General features: G+C 39.3%; 2 protein-coding genes across 6 annotated transcripts in view; both read left to right on the forward strand.

Moving 5' to 3' along the window:
• The first annotated feature begins 896 nt into the window (after positions 1-896).
• Positions 897-5,378, forward strand: vps25 (vacuolar protein sorting 25 homolog). Its single transcript, XM_034859811.1, has 6 exons — positions 897-1,014; positions 2,265-2,410; positions 3,462-3,515; positions 3,619-3,707; positions 4,218-4,293; positions 4,538-5,378. The coding sequence occupies exons 1-6, from the start codon at positions 968-970 to the stop codon at positions 4,648-4,650; spliced, it is 525 nt and encodes a 174-aa protein (XP_034715702.1). The 5' UTR covers positions 897-967; the 3' UTR covers positions 4,651-5,378.
• Positions 5,379-6,441: 1,063 nt separating this feature from the next.
• The window catches only part of wnk4a (WNK lysine deficient protein kinase 4a), a 41,493-nt gene continuing 27,364 nt past the window's right edge, over positions 6,442-20,570 (forward strand). For 2 of the 5 annotated variants that reach the window (XM_034859799.1, XM_034859801.1), the window contains exons 1-2: positions 6,463-6,641; positions 6,866-7,537. In XM_034859799.1, the coding sequence (XP_034715690.1) occupies positions 6,899-7,537 (639 nt within the window). In that variant the 5' untranslated portion in view covers positions 6,463-6,641; positions 6,866-6,898. Of the gene's footprint in view, positions 6,642-6,865; positions 7,538-20,570 lie in introns of all 5 variants that reach the window. The other 3 variants (XM_034859802.1, XM_034859804.1, XM_034859803.1) reach the window with 3 other exon arrangements.

Here is a 20,570-nt window from a genome sequence, read left to right on the forward strand (position 1 = left end):
TATTTCTTTCTTTCCAAAGAGTCATGAAAATGTGTTTGTAAGTTTAAAACATTAACAACTAGCTGGTATTGTTTTATAGTGAAAGTTTTATAGTGATAAATAACTCAAGTTCCAGTCAGAAGTATGATCAGAAGAAATGTAGATAAGGTATCACAAGTAAAAGTACTCATGAACCAGACTTCTCCCTTTCAGAGTGTTTTTATTATGTACGTTTATTTTTTTATTACTGTTACTGACTCATTAAGCAGCCTTTAAACGTTGCCGCATGGTCAAACTATCTTTAACTAGTTTATTTTTTATATACTGTTGAGTTCCTTTTTGTAGTGGTGATGAAGTATTGAGTACCATAAAGCAATAATGATATATTACATTATTTACAGTTTACTAGCCTGTTTAATATTTTATTTCTACTTTGTGCTCTACACTTTATATCAACATAATCAGATATTTTAGTGTACTCAAGCGTTTATGCTATAGATTAAAGAAAAAGAAAGATATACAGTATGTACATGCTCAGCGTTTTTATGTTTTATCTGACGTTAAGTTATTTTTTACACCCTGGGTCTGAATGATAACCTGAAACTAAAACTTTACATTTGATATGCAAATGAAGCACAATATCCTCCAGAAGTACTGTACATGAGTGGATGTACTTAGTTACCCCCCATCATCAGCCATGCATACATTCATAACTACTTCTATTACATGTTTAAGTTTTATGATTCATCCATTTGAGTTGTAGATTGCGTTTATTTATTTTTTTACATATTTTGGGGTATTTGTTTAATTTTTCGACCACATTTATTTTATTTATTTATTATTAACATATTTGCACTCACATTTATTTTATAATTTGTATTGTATTGTGTATTTTGTAAAGTCTTGTATGCCTGTGCAGTTAGTCGGAACAATTTGAGGTGGGACGCGCTTCCGGAAACTGTCAGCTGTGAACACCGCATCAACTGCGATGAGTTTTGAGTGGCCCTGGCAATACAATTTCCCACCGTTTTTTACGTGAGTTATATTTTTCTGACCCAAATTTAAAACATGTATAAATTCTGCTTGTTAGCCTCTATTGTTTCTTTGCTATTAATTCGAAGTGTGTTGTTTTGAGCGCTACCACCATGTTAGCCGGGGGCTACCTGGCTAAACGAAACACATTGCTAGGGAAGTGGATTTATTTTGCACCTTCTGGCTTTCTAACGTGTGTGTAACAGCTCCACTTGTCGACTCGTTAAGCCCCCGCTGCATACGAATAGTTATAAACATCAACATCTGGGTAATTAACGCTGTTTTTTTTGCAAGTTCAGAGAATGAGTTTGGCTGTTAGCTGATAGCCAACACTGCTTCAACTAACATGCCCACCAACTCTCGAACAGTGTTACAGCCAATTGTGTTATCCATCACATTCTGTGACCTGGTTTATAATTTCAGCTGTATAATGTATATAATAGGCTATATTTTAATAGCTGTTACCAAACCTTACAGCTATAAATAGCGTAATACATTTTTGCTAAGAAGACTACAGACCCCTTAAGATAGCAGTAGTGTATAGATGTGTCAGTATTTAGTCAGCACATCTGTATTTTTCTGTAGCAGATTCTCCAAGGTGACACATTTCGGTGTAACACCGTCTCGGAAAAAAAATACCTCAAAACCCTTTAGTGTTAACTTTATTCTGATGTGGTCTCTTTTCTTCAGACATACTGGTTATTCTGCGTAAATGACCTTAAAAAATGTCTAAATGTTAATATCTGCCTGTGAGGTACAGTACTCTTTCTGAAATGTAATAAACCATGGGTGTTAATCTGCTGTAACAGCCTGCTTTCCACTAGGCAGGGAGTTGCTCCCATTCAGCAACAACAGCGGTATTGAGGTCCAGCACTAATGTCGGGTGATTAGGTCTGGTTCACAGTCCGTGTTTTAATTCATCCCAAAGGGTCAGGGCGATGTGCATGCCAGGCAGGTTCTTCCACACCAAATTCTTAATGGCCAGGAATAGGCCTTCCACAAACAGCTGATAGATTGTATCATGTCTTGTGTGTGCTTTTGCGGCTCTCTGTTTACCCTGTAGTGACATCTGGGTCTGTCCCAGGTTTCTTCCTGAAAGGGAGTTTTCCCTCGCCACTGTCGCGCTGCTTGTTCTTGGGGGGACTACTAGAATTATCGGGGCTTTGTACATTATAGTGTATGTTCTAGACCTGCTCTATCTGTAAAATTTCTCAAGATAACTTTTGTTCTTTTGCTCGTCTCTCTGTGGACAGGCTACAGCCTAATGTTGAAACAAGACAGAAACAGCTGGCAGCATGGTGTTCCCTGGCTCTGTCTTATTGCCGGCATCACAAGCTCTACACCCTGGACGTCATGGAGGCTCAAGAAAGCCCTGTGTTCAACAACAAGAAGATAGAACGTATCCTAACAGTCCACCTGTGGATCCGAGATCCTAAAATATCAGTTTCATATCCATATTGTCTCATGTTTGCAGGATTAACATGGATTGCTAGTTAAGGGTTTATAGGATGCCTTCTTCATTTGGACATACGATTACACTTAAACCATTGGGTGTTGGTGTTGAAACACATTAAATTTAGGGTTGGTTTTAAATATTTTTTTAGGACAATGCCACCTCAGTAGCTGCTCTCCACTCAGCTGAAGTGGCCCGTGTTGAATTATTCGCTTTATTTTGAGGTTCTTTTCTCTATTTTGGTGAATAAACATTTTTCATATCATCATCACTAAACCTATTTTACCCCCATAAATTAGTTTTCCTGGTGTTACTGGGGTTAAAGTGGAACTCATATTTCCCACATCATCGTCTTAGGGCGAAAAATCTGAGCGGTGTGCAGTAAGAAAGAAGTGATCATAGCAGACCCCTGTATTCTGCTACTCATCACTGCTTGGGGCTAGCATCTGGAGGCTACATGATCTTCTACCAGCATAACACATCTGAATCTGATTATTGTTTAAGTTGCATTGTGGGTAATGTAGGTTGCAGGTTTTGACAAGGAAGCAGAATGTGTGCTTAAAAAAGCATGGATCTCTGGTTAGTCTACATCAATTTTGAGCCTTTTTAAAGAGAAAAACTTGTTTAATTGTAAGTTCCAGTGTTATTGGCTGCAATGCTAAATTGGCAGAGTGCTTTTTCAAGAAGGTTTTTGTATTTTGGACATGATGGAATCTTCAGAAGAGATAATGATCTTCATGCGAGTTTCTGCACAGGAAAGTCACTGGACGACACAATCTTCTGAACATAGTCATCCTGAGAAATACCGAGAGAGTTGTGTGGCCATAAAAACATTATGCAAGTTTGCCAGGTCGGGTAACGGATTTGTAGTTCAAATGAACTGGACAATGTAATGTAATGGACCATTCTGCTTCCAACCTGTAGGGGGACCAAAGCGAGATAAGTTCCCTACTCCTGTACATTTGGTACTTTTTGTTTGCCCTTAACTGATTTCCAGGAAAACTGTCAATGGAAGCAATTCAAGTTGTGTTTGAGGAGTTGAGGAAAAAAGGTACTTTTTGTTTCAGTGTTGAGATTAAGAGTTATTATGTCATTGTCTCAAATTCATTTCAGCAGTAATAAACATTTGTTCTCATTGTGTCGTCTGATCTTAGGGAACCTTGACTGGTTGGACAAAAACAAGTCTCGGTGTTTAGTCATGTGGAGACAACCAGAGGAATGGGGAAAGTTAATATACCAGTGGGTGAGTCATCACACCTATGACACACACTGTACAGTGGTTCCGCTACATACATTTAGCAACGGTTACGGCAACCTCTCCCTGCTTAAATGTTGCAGCTACTGCTTTAGAATTTTAAGACATGCATGTCGCGATTACATGACTCCAGGTTACAGTCGGCTTTCTGCAATAACCTCATTTTTTAAATGTCATTTAAATAAGACAAGTTTCTGTATCATGATTTTATTCCCCAGCTAGATTTCTCCTGGAGAAAGCTGATTTCTTGCACATGTGATTGCCTAACCACATTTTTTTTTTCCTTTCATGTGCAGTCGTATAGCAATTGTAAGTCGCTTTGGAAAAAAGCGTCAGCTAAATGACACATCTTCTCAGTGTACACATATACTGGAGTTCCCAAAAGAAAAGAAAAAAAATACAGTCCTAGCTCTGTCCTTGAATGTGGGAGAAAAACATGTGTTATTAATTTGGATTTTTCTCAGATTGACCATTATTTATTTTCTTTTATCATTACAGGTTTCCAAAAACGGGATGGTTAACTCTGTGTTTACACTTTATGAGTTGTCCAATGGGGACGACACAGAAGGTGAAGGTATGGCTCCATTTCAAATGTTAAGATAAATCAGCATCAAAACATTTGATTTCAGAATGGTTCATCTGTTTAAATGTTTGTCCCACTTTTAATTGCCTGAGTTGTTTTCTCTCCAAATGTAGTCTTGAAATGATCCAGTCATGTGTTTCTCATTTGAAGCACCTTGTCACTTTGTTTGACTTTATAAATAGTTCATTATTCTTATTGCAGCATCTGACAGTTCCTGTATCATCTGTTTCTCCAGAGTTCCACGGTTTAGAAGAGTGGATGCTGCTGCGCTCGTTGCAGGCTTTACAAACCGACGGCAAAGCAGAGATTATTACCATGGATGATGGAAAGGGGGTCAAATTCTTCTGAAACGGTGCTGGAATCACACACACTCTTTCTGGGAGCCCTCATACTGTACCTCATGGGCACATTTTTAACATTTAGCTATATAAGGCTTCACACCTCAATGCCCAGCCCAGAGGATGCCGGTCCTGCAATTGTTGTTGCCTTTTTGGTTTGTTCAAAACCTTTTCTCATGGGAAGAGTACCAATATCATTTCTAGGTGTTTGGGAGAAACAAGCATTTGAGGTGACACTGTGTTTAATGTAGTCATGGGTAACATTTGTTGCCATATAAACATGCTATGGGCCTTTCAGGGGACTAAATACTATCATGTCTGAATACTCCTAGGGAAAATGTCTCCCCACCAGCTGTAACTTTACACTTTTTACATTGTAAATACGACTAGTTTTATCCCGTTTTCCCTGTCAAATAATGTCCTCTGTATAATTAGCTCTGGACCTTTTGCTTGGCTGTTCCTTTGTTTCAAACAGACATCCCAAAGAAATTCCCAGAATGCAACACCAGGGGGACTTTTTGTTTTCAGAATAAATGCTTCCAGTAGGGAAAGCAACACAGACTCAGACCACCAATCCTGGCTCAAATCATCTGAGTGTAATAGTAGTGGACTTCATATACAGATTGCTGTCGTCCTATCATTGTGCAGTAGCTACTGTGACACTCCTGTTATACTCTGTCTTTATTCAACTTTCTTTTTTTCATATCCTGTAGGAAAATAAATTAGAAGTTTGCTAAATGTGCGTCCTTGTTGTTTCTCTAAGAGGTCTTGTGTAAAACATGAATGATGACGTTAACCGGACGTGCAGAGTTGCACCGCACTGATGGAGATGTTATGCTCTACTTTCTGCCTGCAGCTGTTCTGAATTGATGGTCCCACTCACATCATGTGCTGCGTGTGGTCCTGCCTGTGGGCATGGTACAGCTCTAGTGAATTTCTGATAACAGCCAGTGTGTGTGTGTTTCCACTTGTGGGACAGGTGGGGCCGAGTGTGGCCTTGGCTGATAAAGGTGTCCTGTTTCAGCAGCTGTAACATCTCTCCGTCGTGTAGCCCCCCCTGCAGGTTAGGATCTCACGCTGCATGTTCCACCCCATCCCCTCCTACGCTGCATAGCTCTCTTATTTAGGAAATCAAGTAAAGACAGGCCGAGAGAAGCCTGTAGTAAAATGACTCATCGGTTGTATGTCAATTCAAAAAAACTAAAGATGTGCAAGTCATTGAGGAACTTGCTAACCCTCATGTTGTCCTCGGGTCAAATTGACCCGTATTCCTATATCCTCTTTTTAATTACCCAAAACAACATTATTGATTCCACACAACGCTCTTTGGCAAGTACACATTTCAGTTTCATTAATCTTGGGGTGTCTTATTCGGTTTTATAGCATGGTATACCATATAGTGGTTTCCAAATAGTTTTGAGTAAAATTTGACATATTCCAGTGTGTGATTCTCCCTCAACATAGATTCCTTTAATTTGAGTTCAAGAAAGAAAAAGTTTAAAACATCAATAAAAAGCATCGATTTTCAATTTTGACGGGAAGACAACACAAGGGTTAAAAGAGGCAGTGCTCCGCCACTTACTGCGCACAGTGTGCCAACAAGAAAAAGTAGAAAATAAATATGATAGATCCTTTGAAACACTGCCCTTCTTTAACATCTTATTTAACTCACATAATGTCCCATATTTTGATATTACACAGATCGTTTTGGACACCAATTACGCATTTAATGAAAAGAAAACCCAATGTCATGTTGGGCTTTTAAGAGTACTAGTACTACTGTACTCCCTCTGGATAGCGCGTCAAAGCTGCGAGGGGCGGAGATTGGAGCGCGCACTGGCAGCGCACAGGACGCACAGCCCTCCGGAGCTCTATTGATATAGACAGCGCTGTCCTTTCACCGGAGGTTATGGCTAAGGACCTTGCAAAGAGAAGAGGACAACTCGGGTTATTTGAAAACTATGCGTTTATGTGAACAGTTTTACGCGATGGCTGCGATGAGTAAGTACTTCACGTCTCTTACTTTTCTGTTTGTTTTTTACATAGGCTAGAAGATATTTCTAAGGTTCAGCTACAGGTAGGCTCGTAAAAGTTCAGAGATGTGTTTAATCTTGTCGTGTTGGTCACCTGTTATTTTGTGATCAGCCTTTGTTTAAAGTCACTTACATTAAACTAGCTTGAAACTTAATGTAACGATACTGTCCTAATGCCATCTCCACATTTAGGCTCCAGATCAAACAGGATTTGAACCTGCTACAATGTCCCATGCACAGGTTGAGGTACCAGGACGCGGTTTCCCAGGCCTCTCTGTGGATATGACTGACGACTGCTTATACAGAGTCCCATCCGTGCTGATGACGCACGGTTTGGGCGCACGAAGAAACTCTTATGGGCTGCAAAAGATTAGCATGGACATTGATTCGCCTCTATACAGCGGCGTTCTTTCCAAAGCCTTGTCCTGGTCAGCTGAGAATATCCCAACACTGACCGAGTCCAGAGCAGAAGACGAAAAAAACAACGACTCTCCGCCGTTGCCTTCCCCTGTTTCCAGCCCGGGCACCAGCTCCAACACGCCCCTCCGCAGCCAGGAGCCCGACGCCGGGTCTCGCACTGGGAACTGGGATCCCGTCCCGAGATCCAGCGCTCAGTACGCCAGCTCAGAGTCTGACAATGAACTTCAAAACAAACCACACAAAACTTTGTCTCGCATCATGTCTGATACTCAGTGGCAACAGGAGCAGGAAGAGAAAGAGGACGTGGAGACCAAAGCGGTGGCAACCTCGCCTGATGGAAGATACCTCAAATTCAACATAGAGATCGGAAGGGGATCTTTCAAGACGGTCTATAAAGGACTGGACACGGAGACAACAGTGGAGGTTGCATGGTGTGAGCTACAGGTAGGATGGCTTCTTTATTTCTAATTTCACTGAAGATCAGAACTGTAAAGTTGCCAATTCTGATGTAAAAGTGCAAACATTTAATTTTGTTTAAATGAAGGAGAATTTATTTTTATCTGCTATTTGAATATTTGGATGGTTGCTGATAAAATAAATGATAATTCAGGGTTTAATTTGTCTAAACGAAATTACCTTGAGGTACACCTGATTGCGGTTTTCAGACAGAGTTTACACTGAACACAGCATATCTGCAGTTTATCTTCCTTTCTCTCTAAGCAACAAACCTCAGCTACAGTGGCTGATACTTTCACTGCTCCCGCCCCCCCCCACACACACACACACACACAAACACACACACCAGAGTTGATGTGAAGCAGCTAATCTACTGATTATTATTCCTTGTTGACCTTGAGTTGGGCCCAGGCCCATCCATGGCAACCCGTCCTGTCAGCAGTCATCTCCAACTGAACCACTCCGCCTGCCATTATCCCCTCTTAATCTCTGTTTATATTAACAACCAGTGACACCAAGGCTAGCTCCGTGGATGCCTCTCTCCCAAAACTAGAAACAAACGAGAGTCAATACATCATTTATATTCAGCTCTGATGATCTGCCATCGGTATTCGTGTGTGATAATAGTTCCATTTGTGCTTTGAAATGTTTCAATCCTGTAAAGCCGGATGAAGAAGTCTGACAAATATAATGTCTGGCTCACATGTAAACATCACAAGTTAAATAAAGCAATTGCAGTTTCACACACATTTCACATTTCTGTCCGTCCAGTCTGATGAAAACACATAGAGGGGTCAGTAAGTTTGTTTTATGCCACAGTGTTTGGCATGCGGGCACCAGACAGCATGGTGAGCAGCTGTCACTGTTCTCTCTTACATGGTTTGAAAGCACAAAGGGAGGATTTAAAGATTTAAGTCCACTGTACATTTGGTGTTGTGTGTGAGGTGCACTGGAATCAGTATCGGGCACTTACATGAGTCTTCTTAGGTGTGAAGTTGTGCTCAAATTAAACTCTTTTCCACTAATATTGGACTACACATCCACTTTCAACAAACCCTTTTATTCTGACCACTCCAATCGTAAACACATTGGAATTTGTTTTAAGACATGAAAGAACCTTCTCACACTGCTCCATAAAAACGATGCACAGAGGTAGTCTTTGTCTTGCATTCAAACTCTGTCCAGACAGTAAGGAGTTACACAGGGCGAAGTCAATCTGCCCCCGGGGCTCAAGCTCCTGCACCAGCAAGTTGGGACTTCTTTTTCAAGAGCCCACCTGTCAGTTCACAAAACAGGTGTCTTGTTCTTCGAGGAAGGTAGAAACTTTGAGAAGCACAGATGTCCTTTTACCTGTACCATTACAACTGCTTCTCGCCCTTTAAGTCAAACACAAGGGGTGGTCGGGTAGTATTTGTGGTGTGACTTCCAAAGCATTCCCTTTTGCTTTTAACTTTTGTGGAGTGGAAAGTGCAACACATCATGTTGCGGCTCTTTGGCAAGGGGCCATATTGCAAACTAGCATGCTATTTCATCTCTTTACTGAAGACATGAGCCCAGTTAAGCTCCTTAATCGCTCCTAATAAGCTTAAAGGTGGCTATTGTTATTATGGTTACTGTTGTGATACATTAACCTCAAAGACACAGACTCAGCTGCAGCCGCTTTCCACCACCCCGTCCTCCCCATGTGCCACTGAATGCTTAACTGAACACAAAAGCTCGCTGTTGGTGGCTAAACACAATCACCTCTGTAATGTTGATGGGGTAGCAGTTGAAGGTGCGTCATTACAAGTCAGGTGGAAATGCCTTAAGCTGTTATGTGTTACAGAGCCTGAGCTGTAATCTGCAGGTAGTTAAGTTCAACTGTTGAGAATGTGAGGGTGGGGGTTCAAGCAATGCTCTGCTTTACCTGATTCCCACTTATATTTAATTAGTCGTCATTTTTACTGAGACACTCAAAGGTGTTCTCCAGTGTGCAGTATATTGTCAGTGTTGTTACAGTGAACACAATTCTGTCTGGGCGGTGTCCACAGTAACCTTTTTGTACCAGAAAAACAAAACGAAAACAATACATTTAGATTCTTTCATGATATGCAACACCAAAGCTCTGCCCAAGCCAGTTTAAAATACAAGACAGGGCTCACATCATTACCTCTGCCATCTAATATCAAGACTATATTACAAGAGAAAAGTAAACAGAGGTCCTTCAAACTTATATACTGTATACTTTAAGTATATACATACAACATATGAAAGAGCAGTCATGGGTTTAAACTTTGCTGATACACACTAAATAAAGGGTATATGTACTTTTCAATTGTATTCTCGTATCCCTCACCTATAATGCTTTGTGGGTATATCCATATATTTATATTGCCACAAACACGCGGACATATTGTTATACGCCGATAAAGGGATAAGATACTAAATATGTTTGCATGAACAATTTATCAGCAAAATTTAGTTTTTGACCCATTTACCATCACAAGCTTATATGGAGATAAATTTAAACAAACACAAGAAATGCCAGTACAGCAAATATGCATGAGTTGATTCCAAAACAGTTTTCTAATTAAAAAGAACACTGACAGATTTATGATTCAACTGTAAAACATAAACATCAGTATTAGCCTAAGAAATCCAAGCATTGGTTGGCATCAATAAAAGATTATTTCCTCACACTTTGGCTTTACACAAGAATCGTGGAACCTAATAGTGATAATAGTGAAAACAATAGTGTAATAACTTTATTAAGAACATTAGAGGTTTAAAGACATGATCAACATCAATTTAAAGCTCTTTTAAAAAGAAGCAAGGCACAAAGAAACCTTCAGGTGCTATATAGGCAACATGAACTTGGCTTTGATGGAAATGTAGAGTGGATAAAAAATGGATGAGCTATTGTATGGTCTCCGCATGCTTCCATTTGATCTACGCTGAGTCTAAAAGAGTTCACAACCTAATGCATATGCTATATGTCATTGTTATTGCTGACTGCACAAAACTGCAACACATGTGAAATCATCAGCATTAAACTTCTGTCCAGCACACAAGTAACTACACATTGAGCTACTTAGTAACTGATAGGAAGGTGTGCACTGTTGCACATGCCGTTTTTGGTGAGTCCCTAAAGGCCTTTTGTTGCGCAATACCTGAACTTATTCAAGGGCAGCTCCCAGCTAGTTCAGCCTCCAGTCTGCAGCTGACACTTTTATACTCTCATGTTTCATTTTTAAACCCAAACCAACACACATTCATTAATCATGCACTGTAAACGAGTCGACTTACTGTGCTCTACTTCCACCACCACAGCGGCACGGCCACCTGTATTTAAAGCACCATCCGTGTTTATGAGGCCATGCCTAATGCCAGATTGCCACTGGTGCTTCTAAAAAAAACAACCAATTAGCTGATTACTTGGATGCATAAATACAGACAGAGAGACAGTTTTTCTATCTTTTATTTGGATGATTTTTTTGGACAAATGGGATCACTTTTTGGTGGTTACCCTTTCCTGCAACGCATTAAATTCCACTGCTACTGCGCCTACTCTGGGTTGTTATTACTCAGTTTTTAATCAGGGCTGCTTGGGATAGACCAACAGTTTTAGTGCAGGGAGGGTTGGCACATTGCTTTTAACTGCAGTATTAAGACCAGCGTACAGTTTAAGTTTAATTATAATGCTGAATGTACAATTAGAGGCAACAACTGGTCGTTTTTATTGTTGTCATTGGTTTTGAACCTCGGGCACTAACTGAAATGTGTCTTGAGCATCCAAAGATTTGTGACCTTGTTATTCAAATACAGTAGTTCCTCATTTAAATAACAATGTAGCCACTTGGAATGTATAGTTCTGGCTTGGCTGCTTGTGTTTCGACAGCATTTCAAGGAATAGTTTGACATTTTGTAAAATATGTAGTACTTATTTGCTTTCTAGTTGAGAGTTTGATGAGAAGATTAATAGTCTAATGCCTGCCTGCTAAATATGAGAGCCAGCATTCGGTCATCTTGGCATGAAAGGTCAAACCAGGGAGAAAAAGCAAGCTTGGGCTTTTTTTATTACATTTTTGTAAAAAAATGAATTGTATTTCTCAAAGCAAAGAGTTGGAAAAAGTATAATTTTACTTTTCACTGATTCCACCTTCTCAAATTCAAATAATTTGTGCATTTCCTAGTTTTATATTGTACAGTGTGTTATTAGCCTGTGGGTTCTATAAGGCCTAAAATAGCTTTTGGATAATGTTTCATTGTTTCCGTTACTTATTAAGAATAAAATATTAATACATTGACTGGTTCCAATTTCTTAAATTTGAGTATTTTTTGTGTTGTTGTAAAAACTTGATTGTTAGTCGGATAAAAGAAGAGATTTGAAGGAGCTTTTGGTTTGAAAACTTGTAATATTTTTTATTTTTTATCTTCCAACATTTTCTAGACTAAACAATTGAATCAAACCAAAAAATCAACATACTAACCTATACTGAAAATAATTGTTGTAGGCTTGACTCTAGTGTGTTTAAAAGTCTTAAGGAAACAGGGTTACCTAATGATTGAAGGAAGGAGGAGGAGTTATGATGGTGAAAGATTTGCATCGCCCCTGCTGGATAAAAGTTGGAACGAATACTCTAGTGCAAGTGGGCTTACTGGTCAAGAAGAGCTGGAAGCTGCACTGTTTACGTTTAAGCTTAGAGTTTTAAAGTTCACGGTTTAATTTAAAGCTGTAAAATCTTATAACTTAAAAAAATCTTGCGTTGAGGTGCAAGTTATGAGCTTAAACAACAAAGCCTAAATCTAGTTTCTGTTGCGTCTCTCCTCATGCTTGCCTGGGCCTCATACTGGACAAGCCCGGCTATGTAACCTTCATGTGAATGTGGCTAGTGTTCAGTGACACAACACAAGCTGTGGGCTTCCTATCAGTTTGACTGTGGCCAACATCAACAGTGTCTTTCCTCGCAGGGCCTACGCTGCAGCAGGTTCCATCTTATCAGGGCCTGCCAATGTTCTCTGAGGAGAGGTCCAAGACGATAGCCTACATTTACAAACGGCAGCACGTCACTTTGACTTGAGGGCTGTTAGTTTACTTTAGCTCTGCTCAGTCCTGACCGTGTCACACATAAAACATGTACTGTACTAAATGTGCACTCATTTTGTGGGGTGGCTGGGGCTGTTTTGTGTTTTTGTACATTTCTGTTGGAAACTAAACTTGCTTGTAGCTGTTGATGTGAGTGTGAATATGTTTTTATACATGTCTTTGCCCCCTCTTACCTAAACCATGCTTGAGGAGGCCACAGCGCTGCTCAGTGACCCTTAACAGGATAAGAGTGTGTGGATGGTACTAACTTAGGGAACTACACCTAGAGGTGTCAAAGAGTTAAAGAATCAGTGTTGCTGAAGGCCATTCCTGTAGTCTTGCAAACTTAAATGTTAGTTTCTTTGGTGTATTTGTAGTAGTAACATTTAGTATAACATGTTTTTCCATGATGCTTAGCTTTTTATTGTCTTTACTTTATTAGCACTACTTTACTTTATTTACTTTATTTATTATTGTATTTAACAATAGTAATCTGCAATGCCTGTCCATAAAACAAGAGTAAGATTTAATATTTGTACAATGTATTATTACTTATTATTTAGTTGGAACTTATAATACAACAATGTGTTTACAATAGCATCTGTAATTTTTGATTAATAGAAAGCTAAACACAATATCTTAGATAAGCCATGTGAGTCATTCTACAAACACAGTAAGCTGATTTCGTGTTTGTTTTTCTACATTATGTAAGACCTCAGCAAACATCCAGAATATTCTTTGAAGTCATACCAGAATATGTTAAGATATCAGCGACTGAAAATGATAATAAGCTTCATCTGCCGCCTATCATAATAATAAAAAAATCAATTATTTTTATCCGTCAGCAGTCAAAAGCTTGTCAATGGGAGTTACATGTAACTCTGCCAGCCACAAACTGGGAACACTAAGTGGAAAAAAACTAATTACAAACTGGTTCTCCTCCAACTGCCAGATGTAATAACTGAGCTATTGTATTTTTACATGCTCATGGCAAAGCTTCTGTCTCTGCTGAGTTGCTGCTTTAGTTTGGGGGGGGGGGAGCCCTCTGTACTGTGGATTGATATTTGCTGTGAGAGATTTTAGCAAGTGGTCCAGATTTGTTTAAAGTTTTCCAGCTCCCAGTAATAGTATATTGGTGACCCATATATTACACAATCACTGGCTCTGTATCTTGTTTTTCAAGCTTGTTTTTTGAAACCAGGCTTATCCTTTCAATAAAACATCAATATTCCTCTAGAACAGGAGTTGGCAACCTATAATTTAAAAATGTTCTTGTCCGCATTAAGCCTGCCATCATCTATTGAGCTCGCTGAGGCACTGCTATTGTTTTTTTTTTGCATCCCATTCTCTAAAAAAGGCAACAAGCACTAGCCAATCAGAAGCAGAGTAGGCAGGTCTTTGCACAAAGCGGATGGGAAAAAAGTCAATCAAACTACTGTTAATAAAAGGCAGTGCTCTTTGCATTTAACCTTTCTCCAAAACTCTCTTGCACACTTATTACTAGTGTGCCACTGGTTGAGCTAGCATGTGCCGATGGTGGAACACGTGCCTAAGGTTACTCACCCCTGCTCTAGAAGAATCTCGTGTGTTTACTGTAATCACGTAGCCTCCGTCATATTTACTGCTTGAATATATGTCCTTGATGCCTATGTCACTTTCCTATACTGGAACTTTCCTTTAACTCTCAGATTAGGTCCTAACCCTCTGTCTATGAATGCGTATCCAAACGAGTCTTCATAAAGATGATTCCTTACACACTTAAAGGCCTCGGAGCAGTCTTTCAGGTTACAGCCTGCCACCCTGTGCAAAGTGGGTCTAAAAAAAATCCGGCCCACTCTGTGTCAGATAGAACAATATTAATTTAGTGTTTATTCTGTGTATATCCCCATATTTCAGTTTGTTTAATTGAGTATTTAACTTATTAATTGGTTATCAAAATCTTTTCTTTTTTCTGTCTATTGATTCATCTAGTTGACTTATTGACAAGTTGATGACCATCAGGTTTCTCTCGCCAGTGTCTGTTGCAGATGGACAGCCCAATATTGTGCATTGTTTAGAGGGGGAAATATCGTCTGTACACTTTTAAATGCCTCTTCTCTCCACAGTGTTTGTAGTATTGACAGTGTGGGACTGTACAGCCATTCCTTCAGAGGAAAACATGTGGTCACCCTGCAGTTTGGTCCCTGGAGAGACACAAGTCCTGCTTCCTAAACACACCAAAGACTTAAAGTTGTAAAAGCTGTAATGGTTCTAAGGTTATAGTTGGTAAGGGAAAAGAGTGGCCCCCGGGGTCACCGCCGGTCATTTCTGAACTGACCACGTGTGTCGGAGCATGCAAGATGGAGGTGCCAGAGGTGTAAATGTGCTCTAAGTTGCAATATGAGTCCTGGGATGAATTGGTGTACAGAAAAGGCTCGACCTGTTCGGGGTCCAGCAAGTTGCAATAAAAATCACATCAAAAAACCCTGTAAAGTGTTTTCTCCGTCAACAGAAAACATCAATTAATCTTAGATCACATTTATCTTCGACCTCTGTGGGTTTCTAAAGTAATTTTGACCCTTGAGTGAGCAGCCAGTCGAGGATTCATAAATCTTTAATTATGATGCCTTCCTGTGACAAGGGCACGGCTTACATACCATCACTTCGTAAACTATATCCGGTCCTGGTTGCCAGTGGCACATGGTATCACATACTTGTTTGTCAGTGTAACACTATGCAGCTGCACCCGTCCCGCAGCACAGTGGAAATAAACTAGTTACCAGAAATACAGTTTCAGCAGTTTCACTTCAGTTTGACAGACTTTTACAAAAACATCTATACAGAACATGATTATGAAGTGAATACAAGAATGTTTCAATTCTTTCCAGGTATTTGGATGTCAAGTATATTTATCAGCTTTATAAAAAGCAATAATAAAAGGACAAAACTGCCCTAAAAATGGAAGCTCCTTCACTGTTGGCTGGCTGTTGCTGAGATTTTGGGTTCATAAAGTACAACCTCAAAAGGCTTTGGATCTAATGCTCTCCTGGTCATATAACTCAGTCAAATAGGAGTTCCCAACAAAGCAGCATAAATTGTCCTGCTTGGAGAACCAGATGTGTGGAGCTTTCTGCATCAGGATAGATCAGATCCAGACTTTAGGGGCGTGAGATTATAATAATTATATTTTATGAGAACAACGTTTGGGTTGCTAGGTTTTGAAAAAAATCCCATTGGTTAATGTTAATCCCAGCATGACACTTGCTTTTGTCTCTTCAAGAAAACATCCAATGACCTGTTTGACAACTACAGTTATCTTAATTAATGACTAACAAATATTGTTGAAGTTAGAAACCCGCAGGCATTTATTGATGGTTTTTACCTCTGCCGTGGCGGTTATGTTTTTTATTCATTTTTTTTGTCTGTCTGTCTGTCTGTCTGTCTGTCGGTAGGATTATGAAGAAAAAAACTACTGCCCTGATTTTTGTGAAGGGTGTAGCATGGGTCAAGAACTACATTTTGGAGTGAATTCTAATTAGGGTTTATACATGAATTATTTTGACTTGCGCTGACATTGTGAGAGAGGTCTGCGCTCTCCGAGTCCTCTTCTAGTTTCCAAATAAAATGAAGTTATTTCATAAACTGGCAACCCAAACCATGTTTGGATTAATTGCTTAGAACTGATCAATACAATATTTGTAACTGAATAACAATCCCACAATAAAACCATTAGTTACAACTTAAAAACCCTTTTATCAAGTGCTGCCAATATTTCCAGAAAATAATTAATAATTAGTCCATTCAAAATAATGGATAGGTAAAGTTCTTCAGGCCTTTAGAAAATTATTGAAATTAAACAAAAAGACAAAATGTTTGCTAACTTTGGCCTAGACCTTCTTGTAATTGTATTCTGCATTTCCTTTTTTTTGTCAAAACTTAAATGAATCATAAAAGCAAGTACAAATAATTTTACTGGCGCCAGAAGATCTGAGGAATATGCCCACAAGGGATATTCATTTAAAAACTTGTCAGATCTGTGTTGTCATGAACTTGTTAAGGTCTGTAGTAACGATAGCATGGGAAATAATTATCGTAAACCTTTTAATGTAATTAATTACGCCTGAGGTCATTCTTATAATCATATTAGTGGTTTGTTGGGTTCCATTCACTAACGTCAATGATTAGATGAAATCGGTGCACTAATAAAGGTAACTGTGACGTGGTAGGAACATGTTTCATGAACTGTGGAACTGTCCATTCTTATGAGGCCAATAACATTAAAAAAAGTCAAACAGTTTTTAGAAGAATGATGTGAATTCATGCACAATTTGAATATGTACAGTCAAAAAGGTATTATTTCAGTAGCCGTAACTTGATAAGAAAGGTTGTAAAGATGTACGCGCACAGATGTTGCCTGGCCCATTGACTCTTTATGAATGCACAAGAGGGAACTGAGGTGAAACATGACAGGCTGCCTCGGAGTGCAGGATGAGGAACAGCTAAATACATGTTCATTTATGGAGGAATCTCATCTGACAAATTACTTGTACAGTGAATTCTCACAACGCTGTGAGGCTTTTCACAGTCATTCAGTAGAGTAAGTTACTAACAAGCAGCAAGCAAGCTGATAAAATTGCAGAAACTTTCTTTTTTTTTTAGATTGTAGTGATTCAAATTGCTTGTTGTTTTTTGCATTGTCGGGTGCTCAGCTGTGTGGACAGGTCAGACCCTCCTTTGCAGCGCTGTGGAAGATGGCCTGGCAATGAGAGAATACACAACCCATAACTGCTGTTTATTGACAAAAACTCTTAAAAGCTGTATCCTCCACACATCTTGTGATCTTTCTGTGGTTTGCTGGGTGTTTGTTCCATTCACACTCTTCTCTTCAAATGCCATTACATTGAAAGAGCCGGCCGTGTACTTTCCCCTTCAGCATTTTAAATCTTCCTTCCCTTGCATGGTTATTTGATATGTTAAATGTGCTCTCGTCTCCATTTAACTTTGACCTGAGGTCAGTTGAAAAGTGTCACAGGTCAAACTGATCTTTAGGCTGCATACACACCGACAAGTTGAGTGTTAAAGTCAGAAAGGGGGCATTGCTTAAGAACTATTGATGAATTCTAGTGGGTGTGATCAGCCTTGGTAATTTCCTTCACGTCTTACATACTGATGTGCTAACATTTCAGCCATTGCAGTTTATAATTTTATTCATTGGACACCTATACAACTATAACAACTGTAGAATACGTCTGTCATTGCTATAACCACAAGCTGCCATGTTAAAACATTGATACAATGCTTAAATAGCGAGGGATGGTAGTGGATGAAGATGGGAGCGTGCAAGGAAAAAGTTACCAGGGACGGTAATTGCGCAATTTAGCTCTCAGTTTGAAAGGCATGGGGATTATTTAACAAGAAAGGTCTTAAATGACAGTAATAGAAGTGCAGAGCAGTTTATAGAATACTGTTAACTGAGGTTTTAGTGAGTCACTAAAAGCAAACACCAGACAGGTTGAGAGATGTTAGGAATAACATAGTAAACACACTAAGCATACAAGATCTCCCAGCTCTCAAACAAATCAACCTTAGTTTTTCCTACAAGGTGATGCAATACTTTCTGAGACATCTCATACTCTACTGTACAGAGGATAACCTTGTACTTGTGCAAATATGCCAATAAAGGGTATTACATGTATCAATATGTGTGGATTTGACGACCTTAACAAGTAACGTACCAGTACAAATATGCCAAAGGAGGTAATTTGGTGTCTCCATTACATAGTTTATAGTAGTTTGTCTACCAGAGAACAGTGACATCGATTTTTCAACTGTTAAAACGTGGTCAGCTAAATGAATAAATACTAACAGCCAAACTATAACAGCGTTATCAGATTTTCTTTTAACTCCAGGCTGGGCTATAAAATATCTTTTATATCTAGAAAAAACATCTAAAGCCAGATGGAAAAGATTTCCTCAACAGGCTGCTTTTCCCTGTTGAAACACACGAGAGATAGTGTAATCCTGCATCTAGGTCTCTCTTATTAGTGCAGGCAATTAGCCGGACGCCAAAAGTCAGGTCAGGTTGTCGTGTGAGAGCAGCCGTCAGAGGCTGGTCTGAGTCCTCAATCCTGATGAGATTAATGGCTAACTTCCCTCTGCCCGCTGCATTTACAGAACATACTGCTACCTCAGTTCTCACCTGCAAACATCTCAATGCAACACTGTGCCAGTGTGAGTGCCTAAGTGTGTGTGTTTATACAAAGCGTATGTCAGTCAAGACAGGTATGTCAGGCAGGAGGTTAGACCTATGGGTCAAACAGTTTTTTCACTTTTTGCCTTTGACCTTAATCGCTGAGCTTGGTGAGCTGGTCGCGACCACCTGCGAAGGCATGCAGGTTAGGTCCCGCCTACGCCATCATCAAAAGGACCATGTGAACTCTGGTCTTTGTCCACAGGGCTCCTCACTGTCAGCATCTGGAACACAGGAGTTATGGCCTGTTAACAGCACTTTTAATAATAAGTTAACGACAGGAAAAAGAGTGGACGGCTCACCTTTTAGTCCATGAAAGGGTTCAAACAGAGGTCAAAATGTAGATGAAAATGTACACCGGGGGAATGATATTGTTTCTGGAATTACACAAACAGTTATGCCTTGTGCTTATTTTAAAATCTTTTCTGTCAGCCTTGATCCCACATTGTCTAGCTATTATAACCTGTTGCTTATCCTTGACTACAACTAATTATTGTTTATATGATCTACTACTTCATCCTATTTCTTTCAATTGACCGATTCATTGTTTAATCTATAAAATGTCAGAAAACAGTGAAAGAAAAATAAAATATATATAATATACTGTATATAATAATACTGTGTATGTATATTTATATATATATAAGCCCAAAGTGAATTGATTCTACTAAAAACTATTACCCATGTAGATAAAGTCTGATTTATCTCATTTCTATGAGCCATAGAGCTTAATTTTTTTTAACTATTAAAATCACTTAAATGCTCCATCCTGTTGCACTGGGTGACGTGTCTTCCTTACATCATGTGCACTCTAGTTTATAAATTAATCCCACACACACTGTCTTGCTGCTGTCATACTGTATAGAGACTAACCAGAGCACCAAATGTTTGTTAATCCACAGATCACTGCTGAAAATAGTTCCCAACAAATGCACTTACTCCTGAATTAGTAACATTAGATAAAACGATAGTGCCTAGCTGTTTAAGAAAATGTAACAGAAAATCACTGTTATTATGATGATGTATTTGTGACCTGATTTTTGTACTATAAAGAGACAGACTAATACATAATTGGTTTTGGAGTTTTTATTGGGTTAGATACTATACTTAATATAACTTTTAATGCAGATCCAAGTATTCAAGACATGGATGTGAAAAGCTGCATTGAAACCCAAGCTTCTAACCCTTAACACACATCCCTCAGGGCTATAAGTGCTTTGAGTGAATCCATTTTTTCACTTGCCCTACTTTTCTCTCTGTATTTAGTCAAAATTCCTGCAGATACCACAGTCTGTCCACACCGACTGGATGTTCCACAATACCGCTCAGACTTTCGAGAGTAACAACAGGACAGTGCAAACTGCTCATTGCCGTTTTAAGCCAGAAAGTATACCACCTGGTTTGTTGCAAATGTTGGCTGAAATGTCTTGTACATGTTCTGGTTGTCATAATACGGCTGCCGACAGGGTCTTCTTAATACCAGTGGCTCTTCTACCATCAACACTGCTTATGTAACTCCACTCAGTGGCACAGAGCCCAAATATTTCCAACCCTTGCTATTGCAGACCCCCAACTCACCACACACACCTTCTGGTAGCAGCTAAGAATAAAACATCCAACTGGAACAAACAACAGTATGAGAAAACACACACAGCACACACACACACACACACACACACACACACACACACACACACACACACACACACACACACACACACACACAC

Source organism: Etheostoma cragini, chromosome 21 (assembly GCF_013103735.1).
Source record: "Etheostoma cragini isolate CJK2018 chromosome 21, CSU_Ecrag_1.0, whole genome shotgun sequence".
NCBI lineage: Eukaryota > Metazoa > Chordata > Actinopteri > Perciformes > Percidae > Etheostoma > Etheostoma cragini.